We start from the raw sequence: 16,401 nt of genomic DNA, 5'->3' as shown, positions 1-16,401 counted from the left end.
CATGATGTTTTTTAACGGATGTATTTAACATTTGCCATCGAATGTTAATATTTATATAATAAATATTTATTAATTTTTGCATGATGGATTTACGAGAACTTATCATGACAAAAAAATCGTCGTTAAAATCATGTAAAACAGTGATAATAGATCAGCTTGGCAATAAATATGAAATTGAACATGGTCGAGTGAAGAAATTAGAAAAAAGTCTGCCATTCGTAGTGGATGAAAAACCCGACTTGCATGTAGCCAGTATAATATCAGGATTGTATCTCGGTTCTCAAGATTCAGCTGTTTGTATTGATATATTAAAAAAGTATGAAATACGACATATTTTGAGTATAGGTGTCAATCTTCTCGAAAAATACGATGACATTCAGTATCATACCTGTGACTTGTTAGACTTGCCGGAATCAGATATATTGCCATCGATAAAAAAATGCATTGATATCATACACACGAATCTTAAAGAAAATATTCTTGTGCACTGTAACGCTGGAGTTTCTCGTTCTGCCAGTATTGTTATCGCTTACTTAATGATTATTAAGAAATTATCATATGACGAAGCTTACAATATAGTGAAAAGAGCAAGAAGTTGCATCAGACCTAATGATGGATTCATAAAACAGCTACGTAGTATTGAAAATACAACTTTTCTTTAGGAGATATATTTCAATGTATGAATTTTGACGTGCTTTTATTCTATATTGATAAATTCTTTATCAGTACTTCTGACTGATACTATATATATTTCATAATGTTTATATAATAAAATAAAAGTTATTTTATTTGGAATCGATATTTTGAAATGACGGGAAAGAATGTATGCGTATAGGAAATGGATAAATAGATCAATGAATGTAGTATATTGTTACAATATAATCCATGTGTTATAATATTATTTACTTATGTGTACAGAGAATATTGTTTTATGTAATTACAATATATTTTATTATAACTCATTAGAAAATTATATTCATGCACAGCATCTATGAAACTCTTAGCCAAAACTAAGCATATTAAAATTTTACTAATTCTGGCTTTTTCCTTACATTTACCATGCATTGGAGATGACACATAGGTCGCCGTACCAAGTAGATTTATAAAAATTTCTGTAAATCTAAAAAATATAAGTGAATTTCTGTATACATGATAATCCTATTATTTCATTCACATAATAGCAGTGTATAAATGTACCGACACTGGTACCTATTACCTCTCTCTCTCTCTCTCTCTCTCTCTCTCTCTCTCTCTCTTTCTCTCTCTTCTATTACATATTACATATTATTTATAATAATTATTATCCATATCTATGTATGTGTTTATAATGTGATGTGTGTATATTACAGGCTATCCTAAAATCACTGGTGATACTTTCTATATAGATAAAATACATCATTTAATATTTTATTCATTAAAAATGTCGAAGCATCGATAATTTCAAAATGATGAGCTATTAAAAATGCGTTTTCTCGCGAAAATGAGAGCCGAAAAATACAAAATAGCTTGTAAAAGACTTTTAATTCGAGAATATTAGCTATTACATTGAGAATTCGTGAGCGGAATCTCTAAGAGTACCTATTATCCAGTGATTTTCAGATATCCTAGATAAATATAATATATATGTATATACATATATACTGTATTTTTATTTATTTATATGTATAATCTATTATTCACATTCCTCCAACAATTAAAATGAGCTGTCTCGAAGAAAATAGACAAGGCACTTGAACTTAATATCCTTTTCTTAGCTAGTTGGCCTCATAAATAGTAGAATGCAAAGATTTGCACATCAAACAGTGTACAAAATGGTAAAGTAGAGCAAATAAATAAAGCCGGTTATCGAAAGAAATTCGTGTATCGTTCACTATTCATAATATCATTCAACAGATTTAATTTGACCATTCTCTGCAAAGTGCCGATTTCACGTACATCTAAGGCTGCGTTCTGTTACACGTATAACGCGCATGAGGTATATCATTTTATCTTTGTTTTTCGTAGAGTATTAAATGAGGATAAAGAATATATCATGTGCATTACGTGTGCAACGGATCGTAGCCTTAATGAATAAGCGGTGCGGGATCAAGGCCTTTTAAATATCGCGTTTCTTTAACATACAACATTGATTTCTTATAATAATTAAAAATAGTATAATAATTCATTTTGATGTCACAGGTACAAGAAAATGATTTTCTATTTACTGAGAACAATGCAAATGTGAAAAATAGCATAAAACACATTTTCCTATTTCTATATAGCATCAAAAATTTCATTCACGAAGATTATACTGATTTTCAATCTCAGATTACAAATCGTGTTATTTAGACATCGTTATTGATAAGTATGCGGTTCAATGTATCGACAGATCTCTTATTTATATTGCATTAAAATTATGGAGATGTTGGTAATAATTAATGTGTTTAAAAATGGCGTAATCCCTCTAAGAACAAACTTTTCCCTAGAAAGCCCCTACCTTTCTTTCTTTTTTGATTCATGAAAATTTTATAATATAAATTTTAACAATCATGATGTAATTTAGAAACCACTTCACCTAAGTGGCACAAAATAACGAGAAAATGTGATATATGTACAAAAGAGATAAATAAATTAACAAATTATTATGCTAAGATCAACGTATGACTGTTAGCGAGCGGTCTATACGTAGTATAAAGATTATATCTGTGAAAATAATATAATACACGAATCGGCCAGTTCTTTCTGCAGGAAAAACTAATATACACAAAAATTTGTTTAATACAAATTGAGATAGTAGAATACAAATTGTATTCATGGACAATTTGCATTTCTGTAGAGTAGAAAATACTACAGAATATTTCTACTTCGGAATTTCTGAGGACTCAGTCTTTTTCCGCAGAACACTGATCCGATTATTTCCCACGAAGCCACAGTCTTAAGTACAACATATCTGTACCTGAAAAGCACATCATTCATTATAAATGAATGTCACGATTAAATCGTACTTGACGTACGACTGTATTACGTCCGACTGGACCGAGTGACATGGCAACGGACTCAGGATATAACATGCGTTACAGTTACAGATACATAGGACATCGGTATTATGAATTGTAAATATAAACATCGTCATCAAACGTTGTGTATAGTAAACCAGTGTCAGAGTCCAATAGAATGGCCGGGTCGTATGCAGCAACAACGTCAGTAATGGAACAGGGAACCACCCAACACAAGTGCATATGCAAATGTATGATGTGTTTCATGTGTGTATGTACCGTGTTATGTTATACGCGTATACTCATATATGTTTTACATACAGTTTGTCAGAGGAAAATTACCTTACATCTCATTAGCTTATTAGGTGTCATCAATTGGATATTTTTTTACGGTGAACTTTTTCGGATTTATATCTTAACGCTTAATTCCCCAAGGGCCATCTGGAGTTACAACGGGTACATGAGAGTAACCAGCGAACTGCGGGAACTCTTCTACACTGGCTGTATTCGGTGCGCATTGGGGCTGCTGTTGTTGTTGCTCCCATGGTCCTCCTTTCACGATGAAGCCGGTGTCATTCTCACCGCCACCGATGTTGCTACCGTCGTCGCGAGACGAACGCAAACTTTCGCGATATTCATTTTCTATCACATCTTGCATCTGCATCGTAATTTTTTTTTGTTAATTATTAGTTTTAAGATACATTATAAACAACTTTAATCAAACGTCACTTACATATTCCTCCTCTAGATTCAGCAAACGTTCTTTCGCTTCGGCTACTTTGTCCTCCGCTCCCACGATCGTTACGATATTGGGGTCGGCATCGGTTTTTTTCGGGAACTTTATATCAACTTTAAATTCATCCATTATTTTACGGATATTTCTACCTTTTGCGCCTATTAAACGTGAATGAACTGCAGCGTTTATCTGCACTTCCTCTTTCGCTAAACCATTCTAAAATGTGAATAAGAGAAAATAATAAATGGTATTAAATGAATCTCTTTAAGTACAAAATATTTTTATAACTGTTCTGTTGGATTATTTTGGAGGACAAAGATATATAAACTATAATATACTAATAAGAATAGATATTTTTATAAAGGTATTTCTATGAGACTTGACTTACCAATTCATTGACAATCTTCATAATATCATCTCGTGCACTGAATGCATTCTTCTCATATCCTGTTATTGAAATAATATTTTCCTCGGAATCACCCTTGCGCGGGAAAATAATTTGAACATCGTGATCACTACGTATTTTACTGATTATCGCTCCTTTTCGCCCAATAATTTTTGGATGATATTCCGGATCAACTTCAAGCTAATTGAATAAATGTGAATTATGTACTTCATATGCATATTAACGAGATAACATTTAATACGTTATATTTCTTTAAAAAATACTCGAGCATATTTTTCTCTTTTTTCCAAAATACTATAAATTATTGGAAAATTAATCATGAATTAATAATAAATTTACCTTTAATTCAAATGATTTTAATGCTCGATCTTCTCGTTCGGCCTTCAAAGCCTCGCATTTTTCAAGGATAGCTTCTTTGGCATTTTGAACGCAGGATGGTGTTCCAGAAATCTAAAAAAAAAAAAAAATAGATAAACGATAAGTCTACGAGATAATAGTTATATTAATTTTAATAATCTCAATATATAACAAAAAATTACTTTGATATAATCCAATTTCTCCTCCGCTGGAGAAAGCATGATGTGCACATCATATGTATTCATTAATTCACGCACATCTTTACCCTTCTGGCCAATTATTGAACGATGGAAATCGAACGGAACATCAACCTAAATGCAAAGGACAAAAAATCTTGCTTAAGACTAGTTTTATAATTGTGAGAGTACATTAATACAAGAACATTAACTAACTTGAATCGTGATAGGAACGAGATCGAGTAAAGCTTGCTTAGCGGCGGCAACGTTCTCAGGTTGACCGGTAATACGAATTATATCGCAAGCTGGAATAGTTTCCACGCCTTCTCTATTTTCACCGTTAACTTGTTCCAATGCCTTTTGCTCATCTAGAATAATGTGCAAAAAAAAATCAAAGTTTTTATTGATTTAATGAAATTAATAATTTGCGAATATATTTGCATATAAGACTTCAGATGGAAACTAACCGTATATATCGCGATCGGGAAATTTAATTTGCACATCACATTCAGATGTTATATTTTGCACTTTACGGCCCTTAGCGCCCATTACCGTTCGATGGTGTTTTTGCGGTATTACGCATTCTACCGTTATCATAGATTCCTAAATTGAAAAACAACAGTAAGTATATAATTAACGACACATTTGGCGTTCATTCTACAAGCTTACTAGTTCTTGAACGATTTCTCGCATTCGTTGTTTCGCCGCTTCTATGCACTCATGGGAGCCTTTCAAACTAACGCGATCGCTATCGATGCCTGCCCGAGGGAATGAAATCTGCACGCCACCGCATTCGTCAGCAATTCGATGCAGTACGCCGCCTCTTCGTGCTACAAAATGTCTGTGATGCTTAGGATCGATACGAATTTCGCCCTCGATAATATTGTCCTGCAAATACATTAAAAAAAAAATTTAAAGATACAGTGTACATTTATATTGTTAACTTAAAAATAACGATCTTCATACAATCTCTTTAATCATAGCTTCTAAATCGGCTTTAGCCTTTTCAACCGCTTCTTTCTTTCCCATAATTGTAATCACTTCCTTATCTTGATCTTCTTCTGTCGGGAACATAATTCGTGCACCTGTGGATTCTCTTATCTGCAATAAAAAAAAAAGATTTACGTAAAAATTTACTTTTCTAATAGAATTTGGAAATACGATACGTTGAATTCGTGCATTCTACCTTTTTGATGTTGGCACCATTCTTTCCAATAAGGAATTTGTGATGTTGAATTTTGGCACGTACTTCAGCCGAGAAACTAGATAACTGCTTTTCATTGCTTAGTTCTAAAAGCTGCGCTTTTGCTTTCTCCACGTCGTCTTTTGGACCTCTGATGCAGACCTATGTGTGCACGCATAAGTATATATATATTTATCCGTAACAATTTCGGTTTGACCAAAAAATGATCTTTTTCCCTCTTTTACCTTGTCGCTTTTACTTTCTGCCGTAGGGAATTTGATCGTGACACCTCCGCAATCTTCCATAATAGAATGTATCAATTTACCTCCGGTACCAATAAGAGAATTGTAAAACTTTGGTGGAATAGTAATCTCGTCGGTAACGATATTAGCCTAGTGCGATAAATGTTTCATGTATTCTCAGATATCTCTTAATGATTTACGCTTTTATTGTATATAAAACATTAATAAATTACCAATTCGTTTTGAATCTTTTGTATCATTTCTTTCGCTTTTTCCACATTCTCCTTTTTTCCAGTGATAGTTATAACATCACTTTTCTCGCCTTCTGCAGGCAAATCGATTTTTGTTTGCGTTTCTTCCCTAATCTATATCACACAATTCATAATGAATAAAATTGAAATATATCACAATAAATGCAATTAGTAAAAAAACACAAGTAAAAAATCTGATACACACAATATGATGTCAAGGGCGATATAAGAGTCAAAAAGATTTTTGTTCAACAATAAAACACATAATTAGTCACTATTTTCAATAAAATTAATTTAAACATTGCTTAACACTAATTCACTTTCAAACAATTAACTATGATAATAAAAATAAAAATAAGTATTAAGGAGAAGGGCTCAATCCGAGAGCCGAAACTTGTAACTTGTAACATTTTTATATTTTTTATATTTATTAATACTTATTTTTATTTTTATTATCATAATTGTTTGAAAGCGAATTAGTGTTAAGCAATGTTTAAATTAATTTTATTGAAAATAGTGACTAATTATATGTTTTATTGTCGAACAAAAATCTTTTTGACTCTTATATCGCCCTTGACATCATATTGTTTATTATTATATAACGAGTCCTTATTTCTTTTCTATTAATCTGATACACACCTTACGGATGTTAACACCGCCTTTTCCAATTACAAACTTATGAAACTGTTTAAAAATAGGTACTTCCAATACATAATTGCTTTCGTTAAGTTCTTTCACCAATTTCATTAGATGTTTATGGCACTTATCTACGTCTTCTTTAGGTCCTCTAATTTTCACTATATCTCCTTTTTCGCCTGAAAAAAATGATTAGCTAATAATAATTGTAAACAATGTTGGAACGATACAAGTACTTTATTGCAATATTGTAAATTAATGCAGAATAAAATTATAATGTTGTATTATTATGTTGTTTACCTGGTCCAGGTATAATAATTTGTACTTGATTAAATTTATCTCTAATCTCTTTGATATTATCTCCTTTATTACCGATTATGTTACGATAATATCTGTGATCTATAATCACATCCTTTTCTTTCTCATTTTCTAACTTTTTAACCATTTCTACAAGTTCCTATATTATTTATAAAATAAAAACATTAATATTTTTCCATTGATTTAACAATAAATTGATAATTAAAAATATAATACGTACCGTTTGAGCTTTTAATACCCCAGCGAGATTACCCTCAATACGAATAATGTTACTGCCATCATTTTCAGAAATACTAATCACTACACCCGTTCCTTCCTTAACACGATTCACTTTAATAAAAACAGAATAAATTTAATACAAATTCAGACATTCTTTGCATTACAAGGTGAAAATAGTTGTAGTTAGTAAAAATTGGAAATGATTAAACTGTGCTCACCATTACAACCATTTTTTCCAATGATATGTTTGTAGAATCTTGGATCAACATTTAATTCTGCAAAAGTAAGTTTTGCTATAAGATCGTTGGCCATAAGCTGTAACTCGTTTTGTGCTTTCTCTACTTCCTCAGGTGGGCCTTCTATCTTGATTTTATCTTCTTTTCCAGTAAATTCTACGTTTACTTTTGGCATTTCTTGAGTAATTTTTTTGATATTTACACCTTTGCGTCCAATGATGTATTTATGTATCCATACCGGAGCTTCCACCACAGCAGTGCGAACACTGTTTGCCTTTTCGTATACCTTGTTAAGCGCTATATATACATAAATGAGAATATAAATAAATATGTAATAATTAGTATGTTACCTACAGATATAGTACTAAAAGATTATAATTAGTAATTTGAAATTGCTTACCTTGACCGAGCTTCTCTTGGGGTCCTCTAAGAGTTATGGTACCAGTCGCTGAGTCAGGTGCAGGCATTTCTACGCTCACTCCAGTTGTTTGTAATATTTCTGCTATGGTAGTACCACGAGGTCCAATTACATACTTATGCTGAGATTTGGGAACCTCTACAGATACTGTAGTACATCTTTTTGCCTGAATTAAAAATTTACACATTACGTTTACGTGCTAATAAAATTATATAAAAAATGTTATTAACCTACCATATCCTTATAGATACTATCGATCTTTTGTTTCGCAGCTAAGACTCCTTCCTTCTCACCAGCGATAGTTATTTCATCCTGCTGCACTGATGCAGGAGGAATATTGATGCGAGCACCAGTTTCTGCCATCATAGCATTCAGATTTTCATTATGTGCACCATATATAAATGGATGATATATTTTTGGCACAGTTATCCTTTCAAAAGCCTTCCTAGACTGTAATTTATGACAAAATTTATTGTATATCGGAGATTCCACGTCAAAAATTGGGCACAAAAAATCAATATTTTAAATTTTTTTGAAATTTTTCACATACCTTCTACACATGAAAAAATGAGACACGTTTTTGGGGAAAAAAATTTAAAAAATGTTTTAACAAAGCCACATTTTTCGTCAATTCTTGAAACTTAAAGATAAGCATAACTTCATGAAAACATCTTTTTAATTTTTTCCTCTAAATGTGTCTCATTTTTCGTGTTTAGAATACGTCTGTAAAATTTTACAAGAATTGAAATCTTCAATTTTTTTTTTATCAAAAGATGCCAGATTGACATGGAATGCCTCATATGCATGCACTATCTTGCAACAAGTGCAATTAAAGATAGACTGTACATATCTGTGTGTACGGTAATTTATTATTTTAAAAGTTACCTGTTCATCAGAAATAACTCTAATTTCATGTTCAGCCTTTTCAATGCCTTCCTTTGTCCCTGTAATTGTTATTATATCCGATTGATCTTGGACGCCAGGAACATTGATTTTTGTAGCGGTTTTTTGTTCTAGGTCTTTTAACCTCTGCCCTTGCTTTCCAAGAATCCAACGATGGTGATCCTTAGGAATACTAATCTGCTTACTTGCCTATAAATAATTGATAGAAATACAGAATAATTTATGTACATTTATGGAAGAGAATGCAAAAATGTAATAAAGAATAAATAAGTTAAAATATTTACATTATTCTATTTCATAAGGATACAAAGTATATATTTGCAAAGTAATAAATTATGGGTTCATGTATCTCTTAACAGAGGATTACCTGAGTTTGAAATGTTGTCAAAATACGTCGTTTGGCTTCTAACACCTGATTTTGCTTTCCAGTTATAAGAAATGTTAGAGACTGATCTTTAGATGATGCAATTTCAATAATAGTATTTGTCTCTTTCATGATAGTTTTACATGTACGAATAGATTCACGTTCGCCAAATTTATCACTATGATCAAACTTACGTTCTTCTCCTGGTACGCGAAACATCTATACGAAAGTAGAAAAAGTGTAAAAGAATAAGTACTTATTTGTGCAGTAAAATAAAATTTCAATTTTTTTATGATAAAACTATAAATGCACACCTTTAATTATTCAATTAATGGACTTGCTGCAACACATTAGTAAAAACGGAATAAATAAATTATAAAGTTAGTAACAAGAAAAATATTAACATCACATATTTTACTATGATGTGAGTTAGTCCTGTAATGTATTCAAATGCGTGATGTTGGCATTATTCACTTTAATTTTAAATTTACTCAATTTTTTTTTACAAAATGTAAAATCCATTGTTACAGCAAGTCCCTCATTAAAAAGAAAAAAAAATGAAATCTATAAGTCAAAAAATTAATAATTATTATCTGCTCTCATATAAATTAAAAATTTTTTTTAAATAAGTATACTTCCCAGGTCAAAAAACAATGAGCTATATTTGTTATTATAATTCAATAAATTTATTACAATCAATCATATTAATTCGGAACGTTTATATTAATTTAGAATGTCTATAAGTTAAACAAGTCTTGCAAGAAATAAATTCTTATAAACCTTTACCTGTGTAATAGTAATACGACCAAGTTGTAAGCTGTTACTTATGGAAAATATGTTTAAAGGTCCAGAGTTGGAGCTAGATGATTCAGGGAGGACAGGGAATGTCTCATCGTAAGTAGGTGGCTCGTAGGCCATTCCCTCTTCTATTACTGACTGCTGCTGCATATTTCGAATGTCCTGTTTCTTGCCAAGTCCTTACAGTAGCACTACGACGTAAATCAGAAATGTTCCATTTTGTAAATAGTCCTTTTGCAAACATATGTAACATACTTATAAAATATAAATGAGTGTAGTTATCACTCTTAATTATAAATAATAAATAATTCATATAGTATTATTCAATAATAATACAATGATTAATGAACTAACAAAATTTACATATATATATTCTTTAATACATATACATGTTTCATATATCCATACAATATACACATACATTTATACATACAATGCATTTGCACAAAAGTTTTTTTATTCTAATAATAATCAATAACAATAAAAGGGCGAAGTAAGAGTCTAATTAAGATTAAAATTATGGAAATGTTGACATATTTAATTTTAGACTAAGAGTACAAAATTATTAAAAAATATGATTACAAAAAGAAATCTACTTAAAATCTACTTAAATAATGATGTAATGGCCAGTTCCGAATCTGAATTGAGTCCTCTTCAGACTTTATGTTTGATGGATAAAATTATAATAGAACTATATACCATCGTTAATATAAATATTTAATAATAAATTTTATAAAATTGAAAACTACGATTTTTTTATTTAAATCTTAATTTTATGACGAAAATGATAAATTATCTGGTGGAACGTCGATAGCTGATATTGACGATAAATTCTCTCCCGAAGCAATTTAATCCGAATAATCACGAGGGTATGCATCCATCTTCACAATTAGGGCTAATCGAATCGTGATAGAATTTCACAACAGCACATTTTTTTCTCGCATTCGACGACAAGTTACTTCGAGATGAACACGGAATTTTTCGGGAAACGATGGATATCGCGCCGTGACTCGCGGCCGCACGAGGCGTGCGTAGCTAAAAGAACGATTTCCAAAGTCGGTAGAAAGAATCTTGCAACCCGAACATCCGTAGGAGCATCGTGGCCAAAAAAAACGACAAACAGATGCACGGCAGAGTGCACGTCAATGACCAATGGCTGAGACTACCATATGGAATGGAGCGTTAACTTGACACGTCATGAGATCGCTAACCTCTCGCGGCGGGGCCAGCATCTGCACGTTGTGGCGAGGAGGGTGGAACGCGGAGAAAATTGCGAGACGAAGGGAAACGACAGGACGAACTGAAAATAATGGGGAAAAAAAGAAATGAGGAAGAGCCATACGGCACGGTGAAAAAGTGTGACAAGGCAAACACACGCTTCTCTTCGCACGCAACATGGACAACAGAGAGTCTTGAAAGTTGTTACTTACTCTACCGTAATAAAGAAATCCAGCCAAGTAATAAATGTGTATTACGTAGCCAGTTTAACGGTGATTTGCCTGAAACAGTACAACGTCTGTTACGAGGAGCGAGCGGTGCACTTCGGGGGTCGAGATCTAATTAAATTAACGTGGAGCGGAATTAACGCCCCACATTACCACAAGGCACACAACTCTCCTTACCGGTAACGCAAAGTGAAATGAGACGGGACGGGGGCCCATCCTCATCGGATAACCCAAAGTTACCATCACGATCCCCTGATAGGTTTGTGTCACGACGAGATACCAATGTTGCGGTCGCAAATTACTACGTGTCGCATGCCGAATTCATCCTGCCATCCGATACCCTCGTTACGACGCTCTGCAACCAATCAGAAAAATCGTATCATCGATACGAAGCAAAATCCTGTTTTCTGGGGATCTATTCCTGGAAAAGAAACGTATACGAAAAACTAGGAAAATGCTATAGTATACTGTAACGTATACTGTAGTGTTTCCTTAGACTTTCGTATACGTTTCTTTTCAAGAATAGACCCACTGATTGGTTGCAGAGTCATCGTATGACGCACATCGGATGTAGTGACCCTCTAATAAGAGTCTGGACACGTGAAGTCCGCCATTATTCGTCGAAATTGTGCGAGAGAGAAAAAATCATGCTATCTCATTCTAGTGGCGCTGTAAGTTGTAGCTGATTGTAGCTCTACAAACTTCATAGTTTCTGTTTCTGTTTCGTCTCGCCTCATGCATCGTATCATTTTTAAGACCAGGACCATTAATATTCGAAGAAGAAGAAGAATCATTATGATTAATATTATTATATTATTATATTATATTATTATATTATTATATTATTATTATATTATTATTATATTATTATTATTTATTATTATTAATTATTATTATTATTATTATTATTAATATTATTATATTATTATGATTAATATTATTATTTATATTATTTTTATTATGCGTTAAAGGAATATATGTTTACATTTTTGTTATATATGTTAAATATAATAATTACAAAAACATTTTTATTAAATATAAATACTGTATATCTAATATACATAAATAATATGAAATATGCATGAAATATTTTTTTCTACATAAATATACTACTTTATTTATTCCCTATTGGTGCTACCTAAGTATTTTTTGTTAAGAATTTTAAAGCATTAATTGTATTATTTGTATTTAAATTTAATTTTTATTAAAGTTTCTTAATCTTGTAATATTTTTATAAATTTTATATATTCTTAATATATTAATTTTTATATTTTCAATCTATTTATAATACTTACTTAATTGTTGTTTTTATTTTATGAAAGACATATTGCAACGTTTTTTTTACATAAAAGTTTTTATAGAAAATATTTAATAATGTTAATATAAGTTAAATAATAATAAAAATAAAAATTGTAATTGATTCTACTTTAATTTTTACGAATTTATTAATTTTTACAGTTTATAAATTTAAAGAAATTTGCGGGAATGGATGATAAATGTCGGACCAATCACAAACCGGGGAGAAGGTGGCCAGACTCTTATTAGAGGGTCACTAATCGGATGCAGTGTGAATCCAGCATAATGTAGTAGCGTTTTCTTTTGGCTGCACCCCAGTTCATCTTTTTTTCCTTTTCCCTTCTCCTGGAGAGAAAAGGAAGAAAGATGAACTAGTGCAAAAGTTCAGCTGAGTGTTGCACTGGTGCAGCCAAGAGAAAACGCTATAGGATTCACACTGCGTCCGACGTCCGATATCCAATAGGAGAGCTCGTTTTCTTGATATATAGCTAACAATATTTTGTAACAAGCTCTGCTATTGGATATCGTACCGTCGTACGTCGGATGTCGTACGTAGAGACCCAATAATAGGGAGTCTGGCCAATGTTCTAGTAAGAAATAAAATGGCGTCCATATATATGGAACACATAAAGGTTAAAGGAGCCTACAGACCAGAGCGGCGCAGCGGTGAAGCGGCGAGCGATAGCCAATGAGAGCCATACTTTTAGGTAAAAGCATGGCTCTCATTCGCTCGCCGCTTTACCGCTGCGCCGCTCTGGTCTGTAGGCTACTTAAGTCCTAAACACAATGCGAAGAAATAGTGATAGCGATAAGTTTCAACTTATCAGACCGGAATACGCATTTTTGATAGGTTGCGCCATATTCTTTCTTAGCCAATGAGAGTGATGACATCTTTGGCCAGACTCCCTATTATAGGGTCCCTAGCCGTACGCAGTGTGAATCCTACATAAGGCTATCTTCGTTTGCAGGGATCGAGAAGACAAAGATAGCCTCAACCACGGTTGCTTTTGGTTGCTATACCAGAGGCACGCCAAAATTCGCCTATAAGGTAAGCATACACATGGACACAAGAAACGAAAAATTCCATAAGAACGAAAGAATTTCTGTACATATGGTCTATGCCCAACCAATCAGAGGACGAAGTTGTTAACCCAACAACCAATCAGTAAACAGAGAAAGAACGATCATATTATTTCTGCCTCTCGCTCTACTCGTCTTTCTACCCCCACCACTATCATCAGCGGTCCATTCTTGGGTGTGTTCAGATTCCCAACCTGACGACCCAGGGTTGAGTTATCTAGAGTTTCGATTCTAACTCGGCTGATTCACTCCGAGTAACAGGTGGCTCTGAACGGTTCGGGTTGTCATTTGGGTTAAAATATGGTGGCAAGGAATAAAAAGAAAGGAAAAAGATGGATTACGAAAAAAATATCATTGTGCTTATGGCCATTAATGTGACTGAACAACTGTTCAGATCAATATTCAGTGAAACATTGGAAAATAGTGATGAAGAGGAAGAGTTGGTCGAGGCATTTTTATTGGAAGCCCATCTAAGGCTACGTGGCCCATTGAGAAAAGCTATACGAATTGAAGGTTATGTAGAAGAGACAGTCCCAAGATTTAATACAAAACAATTCCGTGAACATTATAGAATGTTGCCTAGTACGTTCGAACTGTTAGAAAATCGTCTTCATCCTATTTTGGCAGGGGACCCTATTAATAATGGTTCTTCGGAACTCTTTTTGGTATTCTCAATTTCAAACTTGCCGCTAAAATACGCCGAGTAACTCTTTAACCGATGAAAAATGATGGGTTGAAAAGTCGACTCTAGAGTTAACGCAATTACTCTAACTTAGCGATCTGAACGCAGTCTACCGAGTCAAAAAATAATTACTCAGATACTATCTGAACGGGGTCGGGTAAATATTTCTACTCTGAGTAAGGAATCTGAACACACCCCTTGATGTCGATGGACTTTACCCCGGATCTACAATACGTGTTTTAAGCTGTAAGAAATTAACCAATTACAGTCGAATTCGAGAAGAATACTCGACTATGATTCGTCCATTCCTTAAGACTTAAAACTCTATTGTAGATCTGGGCTTACCCTTTAAGCCGGTTCTACATTAGTTGCAAGCTGATTGCAAGTTCGTTGCGACAGCCAATCTGAAGCGTTGATTTCAAAATGCAAGCTTGAGATTGGCTGTCGCAACGAACTTGCGATCGACTTGCAACTAATGTAGAACCAGCTTTATGGGCCTTCTACAATAAGCCATAAGTCACAAATCATAAGTCATAAGCTAGAAATGGACCAATCACGGTCGTCAATTTTTAGTTTCTTACTTCCGATTTATGACTTATGGCTTATTGTAGAAGGCCCATTAAAACGCGCTAAAGAACAATATTCTGCGATTCCTGAAAGCCAAGATATTAGTTTTTCAAAATCGACAAAATTTTCTGATTTTAAAGTGCTCCCCCCTAATTTTTGTATTTGTAGTGCACATGGAGAGAATTTTTTAAATTATTAATTTCTTAATTTTTATATTTTTACGGTTTTTAACTTCTTTTTGTAGGATCATAAACTGTAAAATTTTCATGAAATTACTGTTATTAACATTTAGCGGATTATTATTATTTTATGTTATATACAATTAATTTTTATACACTGATAATGGTCAAAACTTGATCGAAACGTTTATTTACCTTTGTCTCTCTTTTTTAGACATATGACTTTGCTTATGACATCTTGCATAGTGGCTGTATGCTCATATTTGTGTTTATAAGAAAATTAATTTATTAATATAAATGTCAATTACACTCCTGTGTATTACTGTTATTATGTACACATATTCAACCTAAGTAATAACACGTACTAATTAAAGCTATTGGTTGTTCATATTTAAATAAATACATACATACATATATGTATACACACGCGTGCGTAATACGCATGCATGCACGCATCAATTATAATTATTTTAACATATTCATAATATATATTAATCATTTTAATATAAGTGTTTATTATACATATGTATATATTATTTCCACACTGGTCAGTTTACTTACGCGACATTACTTTTAGTTTTTGTTATTAGACTCAGCTTTAGATAGGTGGGAGAGGTGGGAGCCAAATGGACAGAATAGTTAAAAAAAAATTAAGGAATTAAGTAAGGCTGATGTGACAGAAGTATATATATTGTGTGGAGGCATGAATGAGTTTAAGTTTAAACATTGTAAACCAAGTCCTGTTCTTCGCTGTGTATATATATATATATATATATAAATATGAAGTGAATAAAATATTCTATTCTATTATTTCCACGCTGTAAAAATGTTATAGCTGTAAATTTTAAATCTATGTTATGTCAATAATTTGTACACAACCATGTTAAGGTGATAATCCAAGGAATGAATCTAATACATTGTTATATGTGTATAA

General features: G+C 32.5%; 2 protein-coding genes across 3 annotated transcripts; one reads left to right on the top strand and one right to left on the bottom strand.

The window, feature by feature from the left end:
• The first annotated feature begins 55 nt into the window (after nucleotides 1–55).
• On the top strand, nucleotides 56–689 carry LOC108779783 (dual specificity protein phosphatase 19). Its single transcript, XM_018547288.1, has one exon. It carries the CDS (start codon nucleotides 81–83, stop codon nucleotides 660–662), a length of 582 nt encoding a protein of 193 aa, XP_018402790.1. The 5' UTR covers nucleotides 56–80; the 3' UTR covers nucleotides 663–689.
• A 2,162-nt stretch (nucleotides 690–2,851) lies between these two features.
• Nucleotides 2,852–11,787, bottom strand: Dp1 (satellite-binding protein 1 Dp1). Of its 2 annotated transcripts, XM_018547272.1 has the most exons (22): nucleotides 11,649–11,787; nucleotides 10,207–10,409; nucleotides 9,424–9,639; nucleotides 9,039–9,245; nucleotides 8,388–8,603; nucleotides 8,136–8,319; nucleotides 7,718–8,032; nucleotides 7,501–7,610; nucleotides 7,263–7,419; nucleotides 6,966–7,141; nucleotides 6,309–6,440; nucleotides 6,079–6,225; nucleotides 5,837–5,995; nucleotides 5,617–5,751; nucleotides 5,320–5,538; nucleotides 5,118–5,253; nucleotides 4,867–5,018; nucleotides 4,657–4,785; nucleotides 4,457–4,567; nucleotides 4,100–4,297; nucleotides 3,709–3,927; nucleotides 3,391–3,633 (listed from the first exon to the last, which is right to left on the bottom strand). In XM_018547272.1, exons 2-22 carry the CDS (start codon nucleotides 10,366–10,368, stop codon nucleotides 3,391–3,393), a joined length of 3,723 nt encoding a protein of 1,240 aa, XP_018402774.1. In that variant the 5' UTR covers nucleotides 10,369–10,409; nucleotides 11,649–11,787. The 2 variants fall into 2 exon arrangements, with proteins under 2 accessions (XP_018402775.1, XP_018402774.1); XM_018547273.1 differs by lacking the exon at nucleotides 11,649–11,787 and having other exon boundaries at nucleotides 2,852–3,633; nucleotides 10,207–10,368.
• Between the last annotated feature and the right edge of the window lie 4,614 nt (nucleotides 11,788–16,401).

Source organism: Cyphomyrmex costatus, unplaced genomic scaffold, assembly GCF_001594065.2.
Source record: "Cyphomyrmex costatus isolate MS0001 unplaced genomic scaffold, Ccosl1.0 scaffold611, whole genome shotgun sequence".
In the NCBI taxonomy this organism is placed as follows: Eukaryota; Metazoa; Arthropoda; class Insecta; order Hymenoptera; family Formicidae; genus Cyphomyrmex; species Cyphomyrmex costatus.
This window is presented reverse-complemented; position numbering and strand designations above follow the sequence as displayed.